The sequence below is a fragment of the Ceratotherium simum genome, chromosome 20, assembly GCF_057802395.1.
Source record: "Ceratotherium simum simum isolate JZ-2026a chromosome 20, ASM5780239v1, whole genome shotgun sequence".
Taxonomy (NCBI): Eukaryota; Metazoa; Chordata; class Mammalia; order Perissodactyla; family Rhinocerotidae; genus Ceratotherium; species Ceratotherium simum.
The window spans coordinates 27,646,586-27,660,391 of record NC_141919.1 but is presented as its reverse complement, the minus strand read 5'-3'; the positions used below and the strand labels follow the sequence as shown (position 1 = coordinate 27,660,391).

The 13,806-nt window shown below is 43.2% G+C and overlaps 2 protein-coding genes across 2 annotated transcripts in view; one reads left to right on the top strand and one right to left on the bottom strand.

The window, feature by feature from the left end:
• Nucleotides 1–6,293, top strand: part of GLDC (glycine decarboxylase) — a 93,033-nt gene extending 86,740 nt beyond the window's left edge. Inside the window, exons 23-25 of the mRNA XM_004436810.3 lie at nt 584–756; nt 4,961–5,041; nt 5,609–6,293. Of these exons, the coding sequence (XP_004436867.1) occupies nt 584–756; nt 4,961–5,041; nt 5,609–5,749 (395 nt within the window). The 3' untranslated portion in view covers nt 5,750–6,293. The remainder of the gene's footprint in view (nt 1–583; nt 757–4,960; nt 5,042–5,608) is intronic.
• Nucleotides 6,177–13,806, bottom strand: part of UHRF2 (ubiquitin like with PHD and ring finger domains 2) — a 101,819-nt gene continuing 94,189 nt past the window's right edge. Inside the window, exon 16 of the mRNA XM_087444565.1 lies at nt 6,177–6,674. Within this exon, the coding sequence (XP_087300691.1) occupies nt 6,627–6,674 (48 nt within the window). The 3' untranslated portion in view covers nt 6,177–6,626. The remainder of the gene's footprint in view (nt 6,675–13,806) is intronic.

Sequence of the window (13,806 nt, the reverse complement as noted above, 5' to 3'; positions counted from 1 at the left end):
TTCCTTAATGCTTGGTACCTCATTATTTAGCTTTTGATAGGCTATATCTATTTTAATTTCTCTTGATTGCAAGTAATACATGAGTGTTATAGAAAGATTCTAAAACACAATCATTGAAGTGAAATAAAAATCCCAGTCTCATTTTCTGGCGCTAACCCCTTGTTAAAATTTTAGTATTTATTCTTCAAGGCATCTTCCCTCATAACAAAAATAAATAAAATTATATGTATGTATATATACCCACACACACAATACTTTGTCATTTTTTTTTTTTACAAAAATGGGATAATATCATTACGTAGCTTGCTCTTTTTAGGTAATATTTTTGAATGTTTACCCAATTTAACAAATATAAATTTACATACTTTTGAACAGTTGCATATTTATCGTATGGATGCCCTGTAAAATTTGCTTAACTGATCCTCTATTGGTGGATGTTAGGTTATTTCCTAAATTTTTCTTCTGTAAACAGTGTTGAGATGAATCCCTAAATACATATATTTGCAGATTTATTTGATGATGTCATTAGGATAAATCTGGGAAGTCAAAGTTCGTGATGCAAGTTCCCCTGTCTCCCTTGCAGGATTTCATGCCCCTACCATGTCCTGGCCGGTGGCAGGGACTCTCATGGTTGAGCCCACTGAATCAGAAGACAAGGCAGAGCTGGACAGATTCTGTGATGCCATGATCAGCATTCGGCAGGAAATCGCTGACATCGAAGAGGGTCGCATCGACCCCACGGTCAATCCACTGAAGGTGCGTAGGCATGGCTACTTTATCCAAAATGTCCCATAGAGTAGAAAATGGTGTCTGGACCGTGTGCCAGCAACCTCTGAACTCTCCTCAGAGGATGATATTCTTGCCTGGAATCAGACCATTCTTCTGAGATGATGTGTTCATTGTTTGGAAGTTTAAATCTTGAACAACTTAGCAGCGCTTACTTTGTATAATGTGGATATTTTCTGATATGTTTTTATTTTGTTTATGTAATTGTTTCATGGTTGTAGGAGCTATACACCCCACATGCACCTAACTGGTTGCCAAAGGAGGGAGCAGAGGCTGAAGGACTCTGTCTAGTTGGGCAGGTCTTACTATTCTGTGTCTCTGTTTGATGCGCTCTGGGGAGATTCTTTACCTCACAAGTTCTGGATAAAGACAAGTTCTTTATGGGTTCTGTATTGGAGCAGCTGCCTCTTAGAACAACTGGATTGGTACTTGGCCTGAATGTTTTACAATGTTTATGGCCCATGTTGGAGAAAAGTTTGTTAGGCATTACCCTGCCTCTTCCAAAACTTGTACATTTTATATCTGGTCAGAGCCCTTAGTTTCTTGTTAGGTCCAGACATAAGCTGGGGTATCATGAATTGAGAATACCATTAAGGCTGTGTTTGTGTTGGTATGGCTCCAAGCCAGAGAACAAGTCTGACATGCTCAGAGAAGCTCAGGCAAGTTCCAAAACCGTCTACCTGACAGTGGAGTGCAGGGGCCAAGGGATGGCAGGAGAAGGCAGGCACCTTGCTCGACGTGAGTTTGACAGGATAATGGAAGAATACAATGATTGCTTTTTTTTGTTTGTTTGTGAGGAAGATAAGCCATGAGCTAACATCTGATGCCAATTCTTTTGTTTTTTTTTTTTTTTTTTTTTTTTTTTTTTGCTGAGGAAGATTGGCCCGGAGCTAACATCTGTGCCCATCTTCCTCTACTTTATATGGGACGCCGCCACAGCATGGCCTGACGAGCAGTGCGTTGGTGTGCACCTGGGATCCGAACCCGCAAACCTCGGGCCACCGAAGTGGAGCGTGCGCACTTAACTGCCTGTGCCACCAGGCAGCCCCACAATGATTGTTTTTACTGTCATTATTATTTCTCTTTTCTCTGGATACTGCTGCTTCTTTGGGATTTAGGCTATTTTTAAAAATGGCAATAGACATCTAAAGAACATAATCCAGTCATGTGCTGCATAATGATGTTTTGGTCAACGATGGACCGCATATATGATGTTGCTCCCATAAGATTAATACCGTATATTGGGGCCGGCCTGGTGATGCAAGCGGTTAAGTGCGGGTGCTCCCCTGCGGTGGCCCAGGGTTCGCCGGTTTGGATCCCAGGCGTGCGCCAATGCACCGCTTGTCAGGCCATGCTGTGGCAGCGTCCCATATAAAGTAGAGGAAGATGGGCATGGATGTTAGCCCAGGGCCAGTCTTCCTCAGCAAAAAAGAGGAGGATTGGCATCAGATGTTCGCTCAGGGCTGGTCTTCCTCAAAAAAAAAAAGATTAGTACCATATAGCCTAGGTGTGTAATACGCTATACCATCTAGGTTTGTGGAAGTACACTCTATAATGTTCACACAATGACAAAATTGCCTAACAATGTGTTTCTGGAATGCATCCCTGTCGTTAAGCGACCTATGACTGTACTGAGTTACAAAAGCAAGTGGATAATAATACTTATAGGATGATATAAGGTTTAAAAATGTACCAAACTATGCTATATGCTGTTCATTAATATATGCAGTAATAGTATAAAATTGTGATGAGAATGGTGAACACTAAATTCAGGATGGTGGTTATTATGGGGGAGGAGGGCAAGCAATGAGATGGAGAGGGGATATACAGGCAGCTTCAACTGTATCTGTAATTTTTTTTTTACTGATGTCTTAATAGTTTATAACATTGTGAAATTTTGGTGGTACATTATTGTTTGTCAATCACCATATAAATGCCTCCCTTCACTCCTTGTGCCCACCCCTCCAACCCCCTTGCCCCTGGTAACCACCATACAGTTCTCTCTGTCCGTGTGTTAGTTTATATTCCACTTTGTCTTTCTCTCTCTGGCTTATTTCACTTAACATAATACCCTCCAGGTCCACCCATGTTGTTGCAAATGGGACGATTTTGTCTTCTTTTATGGCTGAGTAGTATTCCACACCGCATCTTCTTTATCCAGTCATCAGTTGAGGGACACTTAGGTTGCTTCCACTTCGTGGCTATAGTGAATGCTGCAATGAACATAGGGGTGCATAAGCCTCTTTGAATTGTTGGTTTCAGGTTCGTTGGATAGCTTCCTAGTAGTAAATTAGCTGGCTCATAGGGTATTTCTATTTTTAATTTTTTGAGGAATCTTCGTACTGTTTTCCATAGAGGCTGCACCAGTTTGCCTTCCCACTAGAAGTGAATGAGTCTTCCTGTTTCTCCACAACCTCTGCAACATTTGTTGTTTTTTGTCTTGGTGATTATAGCCATTCTAACGGGTATAAGGTGATATCTTAGTGTAGTTTTGATTTGCATTTCCCTGATGATTAGTGATGCTGAACATCTTTTCATATGCCTATTGGCCATCTGTATTATCTTCCTTGGGAAAGTATCTGTTCATTTCCTCTGCCCATTTTTTGATCAGGTTGTTTGTTTTTTTGTTGTTCAGTTGTGTGAGTTCTTTATATATTATGGAGATTAACCCTTTGTCAGATATATGATTTGCAAATATTTTCTCCCAGCCCGTGGGTTGTCTATTCATTTTGATCCTGGTTTTATTTGCCTTGTAGAAGCTCTTTAATTTCATGAAGTCCTGCTTGTTTATTTTTTTCTTTAGTTTCCCTTGTCCAAGTAGACATGGTATCCGAAAAGATTCCTTTATGACCAATGTCAAATAGTGTATCGCCTATATTTTCTTCTATGAGTTTTATAGTTTCAGGTCTCACCTTCAGGTCATTGATCTATTTTGAGTTAATTTTTGTGAATGGTGAAAGCAGATGGTCTACTTTCATTCTTTTGCGTGTGACTGTCCAGTTTTCCCAGCGCCATTTATTGAAAAGACTTTCCTTTCTCCATTGTTATGTTCTTTCCTCCTTTGTCGCAGATTAGCTGTCCTTACATGTGTGGTTTTATTTCTGGGGTTTCAATTCTGTTCCATTGATCTGTGTGTCTGTTTTTGTACCAGTACCATGCTGTTTTGATTACTATTGCTTTGTAGTATGTTTTGAAGTCAGGGATTGTGATGCCTCCACCTTTGTTCTTTTTTCTCAGGATTGCTTTAGCTATTCGGGGTCTTTTGTTGCCCCATGTGAATTTTAGTATTCTTTGTTCTATTTCTGTGAAGAATGTCATTGGGATTCTGATTGGGATTGCATTGAATCTGTAGATTGCTTTAGGTAATATAGACATTTTAACTACGTTTATTCTTCCAATCCATGTGCATGGGATATCTTTCCATTTCTTTATGTCATCCTCAATTTCTTTCAATAGTGTCTTATAGTTTTCATTGTATAGATCTTTCACCTCCTTGGTTAGATTTATTCCTAGATATTTTATTCTTTTTTGTTGTGATTGTAAATGGAATTATCTTTTTGAGTTCTCTTTCTGTTAGTTCATTATTAGCATACAGAAATTCAACTTATTTTTGTAAGTTGATTTTGTACCCTGTAACTTTGCTGTAGTTGTTGATTATTTCTAATAGTTTTCCAATGGATTCTTTAGGGTTTTCTATATATAAGATCATGTCATCTGCAAATAGTGAGTTTCACTTCTTCACTGCTTATTTGGATTCCTTTTATTTCTTTTTCTTGCCTAATTGCTCTGACCAAATCCTCCAGCACTATGTTGAATAAGAGTGCGAAGAGTGGGCACGCTTATCTTGTTCCTGTTCTCAGAGGAATGGCTTTCAGACTTTCCCTGTTGAGTATGATGTGTAATTTTTTTTTTATTTTAAAAAGTTAAGCAAATATGACAAAATGTTGATTTATGTTGGGTGGTAGATGTGCTTATTATATTACCATAACTTTCTGATATTGTAAATATTTCACAAATAAAAATTTCCTACCTAAATTTCCTTCCCACCAAATTGAAACAAAACAATAGCCCTCTGTCCACGGGCTTCCATCAGAAGCTCACCGGTTGAGGTGAAGTGTGGGAGGAGAAGGCAGTGTTCTGCTCTGATCCCTCTCCCTCCATGTCTCTGTCTCAGATGTCTCCACACTCCCTGACCTGCGTCACATCCTCCCACTGGGATCGGCCATATTCCAGAGAGGTGGCGGCATTCCCACTTGTAAGTTCTCCTCTGAAGCTGAATGTGCCAGCTGGTGTAGTGTTCATGTGCGTATGAGAGGCCAACACCTACTCTGAGGGGCTCCCACTCTTATTGTCCCCTCATTATAACAACCCTATGTGGGACACCTTGTGAAATATGGGTCATGATGAGAGACGCAGAGCACAGGAACTGGCTTTCACAGCTCTGAGGTCCGAATCAGTGTCAGCCACAGGCCTGGGAATCCACAGGTTGCACAGTGAAGGAAGAGCAAATAGGGGTCCCTGTCAAGTGCATTAGTGTGTTTTCTACCACAATCCAACAAGGAGATGGCCCTGAATGCAATTTTTCTTTCCTTTCTGACTCTTATATGAAGGAGGAGGTGCTCTGCAGTCTGTTTGGCGGGTGGGGACAAGGGTCAAAGTTAGATTTTTGGAACAGTAATGACGGGTTGGCTTTTAGCTTCTTGTCCTTTTTGAGTACCTGTTGGGCTAGTGACATCTTAGGCTGTGGGGATATAATGGCAATCTCCTCCCCCCAAATAGAAACCTTTCAATATCCCACATTTCCTTCTTTTGTCCCCTGCAGCCCTTTGTGAAACCAGAGAACAAATTCTGGCCAACCATTGCCCGGATTGATGACATCTATGGAGATCAGCACCTGGTTTGTACCTGCCCACCCATGGAAGTTTATGAGTCCCCATTTGAACAGAAGAGGGCCTCTTCTTAGTCCCCTCCCTAAGCTCCAGTGATTGACTTGATGCCTCTCTCTGGAGCCTTTGATAAGCAAGAAATAGTTCATCTCCCACCCCAGACTCAAGTAGGGGTTTTATATACTGTGTATATTTTTTTAATCTCTGTCAAGGTAAATGTCAAGGAAGCTCATCGTTGGAAGACTGATTTCCTTCAGTGGCTCTGCTTCCACACATAGCAATTGACTTTCAAGTTGCCTTGACTGGGAGCCACTTAAGTTTTGCATAGAAAATTTTGAGTGTGCTAGGAACTTTAACTTTCAATGTAGCAAGTTTGAAGACACTGTAGAGGCTATACTGGAGACTCGATAGACATATTTTTGTTCCAAATAAAAGTCCTTGTGGACTGTGCCATCTGTGGGAAATCCCAGGGCAAATGTTTACATTTTGTATACACTGAAGAAATCTTTTTCCTCTGACTAATTTGCCTCATCTAGCATTTCTGAATGTTTTCCTCTTTTTCTCTGTGTGGTTTTTTTATCTGCAATTATTAGTATTCTAATAAAAGCATTTCAATTTGAAGTTATGCCTTCTTGGTCCATTTTTCAATCTTACTCCCAGGTACCCTGGGTTCAGAGGAAGTTGAGGGATAACGAGAACACCCAGCCCAACAGCCGTTGTTACATCGTCAGTTTTGTCTTCAGCTAAAGAAACAGTCTGCAGTCTTAGCAGTGCATGCCACTTGGGCCCTTTTGTTAGAATTCTGTTAGGCTGTAACAGAAACCCAACTACAGAAGTTTAATCAAATAGCAGTTTATTTTTTCTCATTTAACACTAAGTCCGGAGGTAGTAAGTCAAGGGCTAGAGCTCCTTCAGTCTTCCTGTTCTGTCTTCCTTTGCGTATAGTCTTCATCCTCATGGTCTTAAGATGATTGCTGCATATCCAGGCATCACATTCCCATTCTAGACAGGAAAAAGGGGGCAAACAGAAGAAGACAAAAGGCAGATTTCATCCAAGTTGGTATCTTTTGAAATGCTTTCCCAGAGGTTCTACTCAGTAACTTCTGCTTACTTTGGCCAGAATTGGTTCAGTTTACATTACATTCCTAGCTGCAAGGGAGTAGGGGAGGTTTTTTTACCTGGGCATGTTAGTGCTCCAGACAAAATCAAGAGTTTGTTAATTCAAGCAACAGGGAAGAATGGGTTTCAGGTAGGCAGCTAGCATGCCTGCCACAAGTAACTTCCCTGAGAAACAGCAAATGCTTCAGCTGTTCTTCCCCTATAGTTGCTTAGCACCTGCTCTAGCCAGACTGCTTGGTTCCTTGCGTGGCAGCTTACTCAAACAACTATGACTCAAGCTATCATGATAGCCAGCTAGCCAAAAGGTCTGAGTGCTCCACTGAATGCTCTGCAAGTGGTCCACTTATTCTCACACTTAAAACGTCTGTAGAATAATTTATTTCAGCCTAACTAAGCAGTAGACAAGTGATGGGATCCATGGTTCCTTATTTATGTAATAATTAAATGAGTAATATCTATTGAGTACTTCCAGGTGTCAGGTATTATTCTAAGTTTTTAAAATATATGATCTCATTTGAGCTTCACAACATTCCATTTTTGTGCACGATGGGGAGGGGATGGAGAGATGCTCAAGGTCACACAGCTGTGAGAGGGAGAGCCAGAATTTGAACCCAGGCGGAACATCTCCAGTGCCCACTGGTCAAAAGAGGCTACCACACTGCCATGGTCACTGCAAACCTGGAGACTGCCTTTCCTGAGCTGGAAACCAGGCTCTCAACAGGGGCTAGCCATCAGGGCATGGAGGAGGCCCTTCTGAGGAAGGACAAGCATAGGAAAACAAATCATTGGCATGAACAGCAGTCTTTTCTCCTTTAGCAGACTAAAGTGTTGTAGTCGAGTGCCAAAGTTGCTTCCACAGCTGGTTATGCATTGCTTGTTCTCCGAATACATAGAGGAAACGCAGGTGATTGAGGGAGTCGAAGTGAGCTCTTTGTTGTTCACTATTAAATCGCTCGTGTGTTCACCTGACACGCCTGCCCGGCTTTCCCACCTGGGCCTTGGCCTGTGTGGGTTCCTCCAGCTGGAGCACTCTCCCTGCACCTTTGCTTTGCTGGCTTCTGTTTGTTCTTCATGTTTCAGCATCTCCCCAAGACAGTCTTGCACACATCCCTGTGAAACGGGCTCTGGTCTTTTCTATCATGGCACTCGGTTTGCTTTCCTGTACTCTTAGCATAATCAGTAATTATTGTTTACTCGACTATCGTCTGCCTCCCTAAATTTCCTGAGAGCAGGGATCACCATGTCTTGTTGGTCATTGGATTCCCAGTGCTGAGCCAGCGTCTTCTACATAGTATGTGTTCAACAAACAGAAAGAAATATGAATGGAATGAAAAAAGGAAGAGGGATACTGTCATGGAAACCAGTATTTCCAATGCCTGCTGTAAGCAGTTCTGTTAAAGCTAATATAGAAGACGGGGCCTCTGGACAGGCTTTGTGTAGGATGTCCTCCTCCTTTTTTTATTGTGGTAAAATATATATAACATTTACCATTTTAACCATTTTTAGTTGTACAGTTCAGTGGCATTAAGTACTTTCACAATGTTGTGCAGAAAGTGCCTTGTGAACAATTTTGAAGATGAAGGGTCTGAGGTGGACACACATATCCTATGAATCAGGTATCCCCTCGGCCTCCTCACAGCCCTGGGACAGGCCACAGGCCACTCTTGGAGCAACTGTCACCTTGCAGCCGTGTGTGATACAGGGCACGGCCCCAGGCTGGAAACGCCATGAAACCTCTAGATACATATAGGGGCCATGTGTTCCAATGACAAAACTGGTGCCTTTCATCCAAATAAAGGATGTGGGTACCACTTCTGGGTGCAAGAAGCCACCTGGGACAAGTAGTTTGGAAACTGAGATGTTAGTGCTTTTAGTTGTTCCCAGGGCTCCAGGACAGAACGTTTGGCTCAGACATCAGCCAGGTCAGGGATGTTTCCTGGGGCAGAGGTTTTCAAACCTTAGTGTGTCTGGATCACCAGGAGGGCTTGTGAAAACAGAAGGCTGGGCCCTGGCCCCCGAGTTTCTGATTCAGTAGGTCTAGGGCAGGGCCAGAGAACTGGCATTTCTAATAAGTTCCAGGTATTGCCTTTCAGCTTTCTTTGTTCACATTTCAGGGAAATTTCCAGAACTCTAAACCTTTAAAAAGAAGGGGTTGGGGAGGCAAGTAGGGGTGAGAAGAGGCTGGACTTAGTAAGCTTTGCATTTTTAATGCAAATCTTACCATTTTAAGAGAAAAACCTCTCTGGCCCTGGTTTTGCCTGAGGCTTCCGTGGCTGAAGGAGACTGTCCTAGACCAGGTGCTACACACTGTGGCCTCACTCTCTGATCTAGGCTCGCTCCTGCCAGGACTGCATTGAGGAAGTCTTTTTTTTCCCTAGAGATCAAAATGTCAGCTTTATTACCAATAAAGCTGATTGGAGAATGTGGTTTTTAGATCTCTAGCCCGAAGGGCTTGCTCTCCATTTTTGCTCCCCTGATGCTTCACCAATCTAAGCCTGGGGACACCCCACCCAAGGGAAAAGTTTGAGTCTGTAGAGAATTGCGGCCCCATGCTGCCCGCAGGTGCAGAGACAAGATAGAAGAGGGGGCTTCCCCAGCGCTGGTGGAGTACTGTGGGTGAACACATGTCATCAATCACCTCCTCTGTGGGGAGTGGGAAGAGGCAGGCCAGGAGGCAGGAGTGTTACATCAGCTGAGGTCATGCCACAAAGAAAGCAAGAATCCAGGAAGCAGGAGTTAGTGTCCAACACAGAGCATACTACTCTTGTAAACCTGCTTATTTTCTTGCTGGGGGGAGTAGTCAGACTGCCTGGGGTCACAGCCCAGCTCCCCTATATCCCAGCTGCATGACCTCAGAGAAAATAAAAGCATCTCTGAGCCTCAGTTCCCTGACCTGTAAAGTGATATCCCCTACCACTCCCACGTGAGGACTCAGTGTACTGCTGGGAACAGTGTCTGGCACAAAGCCAGCCTCATAAGGGTCAGCTCTTGTTCTTATTCCCATCCTCACTCAGGGTCCTGTCTCCTGTACTGCACGGCCCTGCACTCCCTGCCTCAGCACAGAAGCCCCGACCCCAATCTGACCTACGCTACGTTTCGCTCCATGTCCCTTTCCTTTTCTCTCCATTCCTAACGGCCCTTTTCCTCTGGATGGCCAGAGAACGTGGAAGGAACATGGGCTTTGACCTCATACAGATCTGGATAAAATTCTCAGGTATGTCAATTGTGTTGTGACAACAGGCAAATTCACTTATCCTTTCTGCACCTGTTTCTTAAGGTGAAAAAATAACAATAATAAAAGTACTTACCTCAACCAGGCTTGTAAGGGTTAAATGAGATCACACAGAGTGAGCACGTAGCATGGGGGCTGGCACCCAGAAATCACTAACATATTCAGCAAACACTGACCGAGCCATCATGTACCACTAGGTACCATTCCAGATGCTAGAGATATAAGGTGAACAAGACAAGGCCTCTTTCATGGAGCATCAATTCTAGATGGACAAACATGAATCAGGATTTCAGTGTTAAATGTTCTTTAGAAAACAAGAAGCCAATATGGTATGTGTGAGGGGGTTGGGGACTCCTTTATATTGGGTGGGCAGGGAAGGATTCTCTGAAAAGGTGACTTTTAGGCTAAAATCTGAACAAAAAGAAGCCAGCCATGACTAGATGTGGGGAAGGAGGGTGAGAGTATTCAGGAAGAGGGAGAAGCATGTTTGAAGGCCTTAGTGTCTGTGCTCTCACTTTAGCGTTTGGTTATTTTCTCATATGTAAAGGGTTTTAAGAATCCCTGGGAAATAGGAGGGGAGAAAGAAGATGAGGAACAAAAGCTGCGGCTGGGGAAATTTGTGGGAATCTTTCTAGGAGTCAGGAATGGGGAGGAGGGGTTTAAGCCTACAGTCAAGATCATAGGGAATGAAAAATAGGGTCCAGAGAAGAAGGACCCTTGGCTCAGATGGAAGGCATTAAGGAAAAAGAAAAGAAGAAAAGGTATGGGTGGGGGTGCTGGAGGTCCAGGAAGGGATGGAAGGATTGTAATGGGGTTGGAAGGGAGAGAATAGGATTGAAAGTGGGAGAAAGATGCAGGTTAGGAACAGGAAGGAAATGGGGGGAGGTGGATCAGGGCCTATGGTGGGGATGGGGAGAGGTAAGGATGAAGATGTGGAAGTGGAAAGAACATCATCAGCTCAAGGACAGGGCAGATGAAAGAAGTCGGGAAGTGGGAGGGAAGAAAAGCCAGATGGTAGGGAAGAGGAGTGGGGAGAAGGCTCTCCAGGGTTGAAAGGAAGAGAAGGGAGTCAAGAGCATGAGCAATGAGGCCTGGGTCAGGAGGGGGAGAGCACTCCCTCAAGTTAGGAGGAGGAGAGGGATTAAGAAGAGAATGGGGAAGGCGGATAGTTAAAAAGCCGGCTTGAGAGCAGAGGACTGGCGACAGGAAGGGGTGGAGGGCAGGAGGAGGCCCCAAGTTTGGGAGTGGGGCTGGCCAGCAGTAAGCGGAAAGCAGAGGAAGGAGCGGAGCAGTAATTGGGGTGGAGTGGGGGTGGGGAGGAACAGACCTAGGCTCCCAGCTCCCTGGATGAGAAAGAGAGCCCAGGAGGAGAAGCAGCAGACTTTGGGAGCAAAGGTCGTGGAGTCGAGGGCCTCTCAGTAAGGGGTCGAGGGAGGACCCAATGATTAGGAGACAAAGGTGTGTGGGAGGGGAGAAGAGGAAGAGCAAGGAAGTCTTTTTTTTTTTTGGAAACCAACTGGGTAGCAAGATTGGTGAACTGAGGGGACCAAGCGGGAAGCAGGGGAGTGAATGTCCCAGGGGTTAGAATGTCTGCAAAGTTGAAAACTAAGTCCAGAGAGCAGTACAGCCCTGAGGACAGGGCTGGTGGGAACCTCCCAGGATCACTGTAGAAACCCGGGATGGCAGGCTGAGGGGCCCACTTGATCATCACCCACTATGGCTGTGGGCAGGGACCCCGATATGTATGATTAATGTAGAGTGTGGGTGAGTGTATGATCTTTTCCTAGCGCTGCCTTTTTCTTGCTTCTCCTGTTCATGTGTAATTCTCATTGCTTGCTTCACTGAGGACTTGATCTCCCCCTCCTCCTCCTGCTCCTCTTCTAGTCCTCCCAGTGCAGGGTGCCTCCCAGCTGTGGCTTTACTTTGCCAAGCTCTAACTTCCCAGCCTTCATCTGAGCTTCTCCCACATCCCCCTCTCATACACACAACCCCCTGGGAATGGGGTAAGTCCCTGATATTAGACTGTGACAATCCCTAATGTTAGATCACCCATCCCAGTTTGTTCAGAAAATGCAGTCAATTTGGGGCAGGGGGCAGTCTCTGGTGCCTGGAACTGGCAAGGGTAATTGGACACTTTTTTCATAAAAGCAGTGCCGCTAAATTGTGGTTTAATAGGCTTTCATAGGCTAACCTGGGAACCTACCCCTTTCCTCTGTTATCATTGTTCCTACAGGAAATATTTGTACAAATTTGTACAAGCAAGAGATTATTTCATTTTCAACCTATATCAAGTCAAAGATCATGGCTGTCATTCTTTTACAAATTAACTTCTGAAATGCAAGTTGGAGATTGTAATTTCTTCTGAATTCAACGGAATTGATGGAGGTTTTGTTAAAAAAAACAACTACAAATTATTTTTTCTAATGGAACTACTGACTCTCTGGTGTCTGGACCTCTCTTACAGAGGTCCAGGGATTCCAGAACTGATGCAAGAGAAATTTTGGTGTGCTTTTGATCTGTTTCATTGTACTTTAACCTCACTAGCAAAAGTGTTTGCATAGCTCGGGGTGAGACATTTTAAATTTCCTACAAAAGCACTTCTGAAGATTATTTGAAAAAACAAAACAAAAATCTTATGAGACTCAGAAGATTTACGTGCTTTAACAGCCAAAGTCATAAACTCCCAGAAAACAGGGTGGAATCCAATGGCACCAGGAGTGATGTCAGTCATCCTAAAAAAATGCAGACTTTCCCCCAACGATGCTGCCACTGAGAACTTGATCCAAAACTGCTACTTGCTGCAGTAGGAGCAGCCAGAGCAGAATCAGATGCAAACAGATTCTTTCTTTAAAGTCTGGCATAAAGAGTGGAAAAGAATGGGAAAAAAATTTTTTTAAAAAGATAACTTGCTTGCGTTCAAGACATTTTATCCAACAAGAATTACATAGAAATATTTAAGTTCCCCAAAATAGAAGGACTAGATGTTTTTATTGGTTAAAAGAAGCTGCTTTAAATGCATTCCAAAAGACAATGAGGAAAATACTTTCCATGGAAGGAGACAGTTGGGTAGGCTGTTAAATAAACTTGCAAATAGCAAAGGAGTGAGTATAGTATGTGGCGTCAGCCATGTGGAGAGGGGCAAGAGGAGGGTGGAGAGTCAGCAGTATTTCTGTATTTTGTCAAAAAGACAGCTTTGAGCCTGGGACAGTGTCTGCCATTCAGAGAAGTGCTGTCAATCTGAAGTCTAACTACTGAGCACAAGGCAGTTCCGGGAGGAGGGGCTGAAAAGTGCCACAGTTAAGTAGGCTCAATATGGTCCTTAAATAATTTCATTATTGCCCCAAAATTAGTCGCATTTAGGAATGAAGACCATGATTTTTATAGTATGAAAATGAGAAGAGTTTCTAAAAGAAATATGTGTCATGCAACAACCATTCATATATTTTTAGATGAAATTCAGTCAGGTTGCACATTAGTTCTCTTTAAAAGAGTGTCTGAACCTGGTTTTCAAAGGGAAAAAGGATGTAATATAAAAGTAAATACTGGAGTAAACAAACAACACAGTGAAGCAGAAAAAGTAATGGAAAGTAACAAGTTTATTTAACAGCCTTGAGTTTAAATTCTAAGTGTGGTACTGACTACCTGTGACTTAGAGTGACCAACTCTCTGAAACCACTACCTTGTCTGGAAAATGGAGATAACGCCATTTACCTCACAGGGTGTATATGAGTAGGAAATGAACTAATGTATGAAAAACACCAACAGTACTCACTTCTTTTTGGA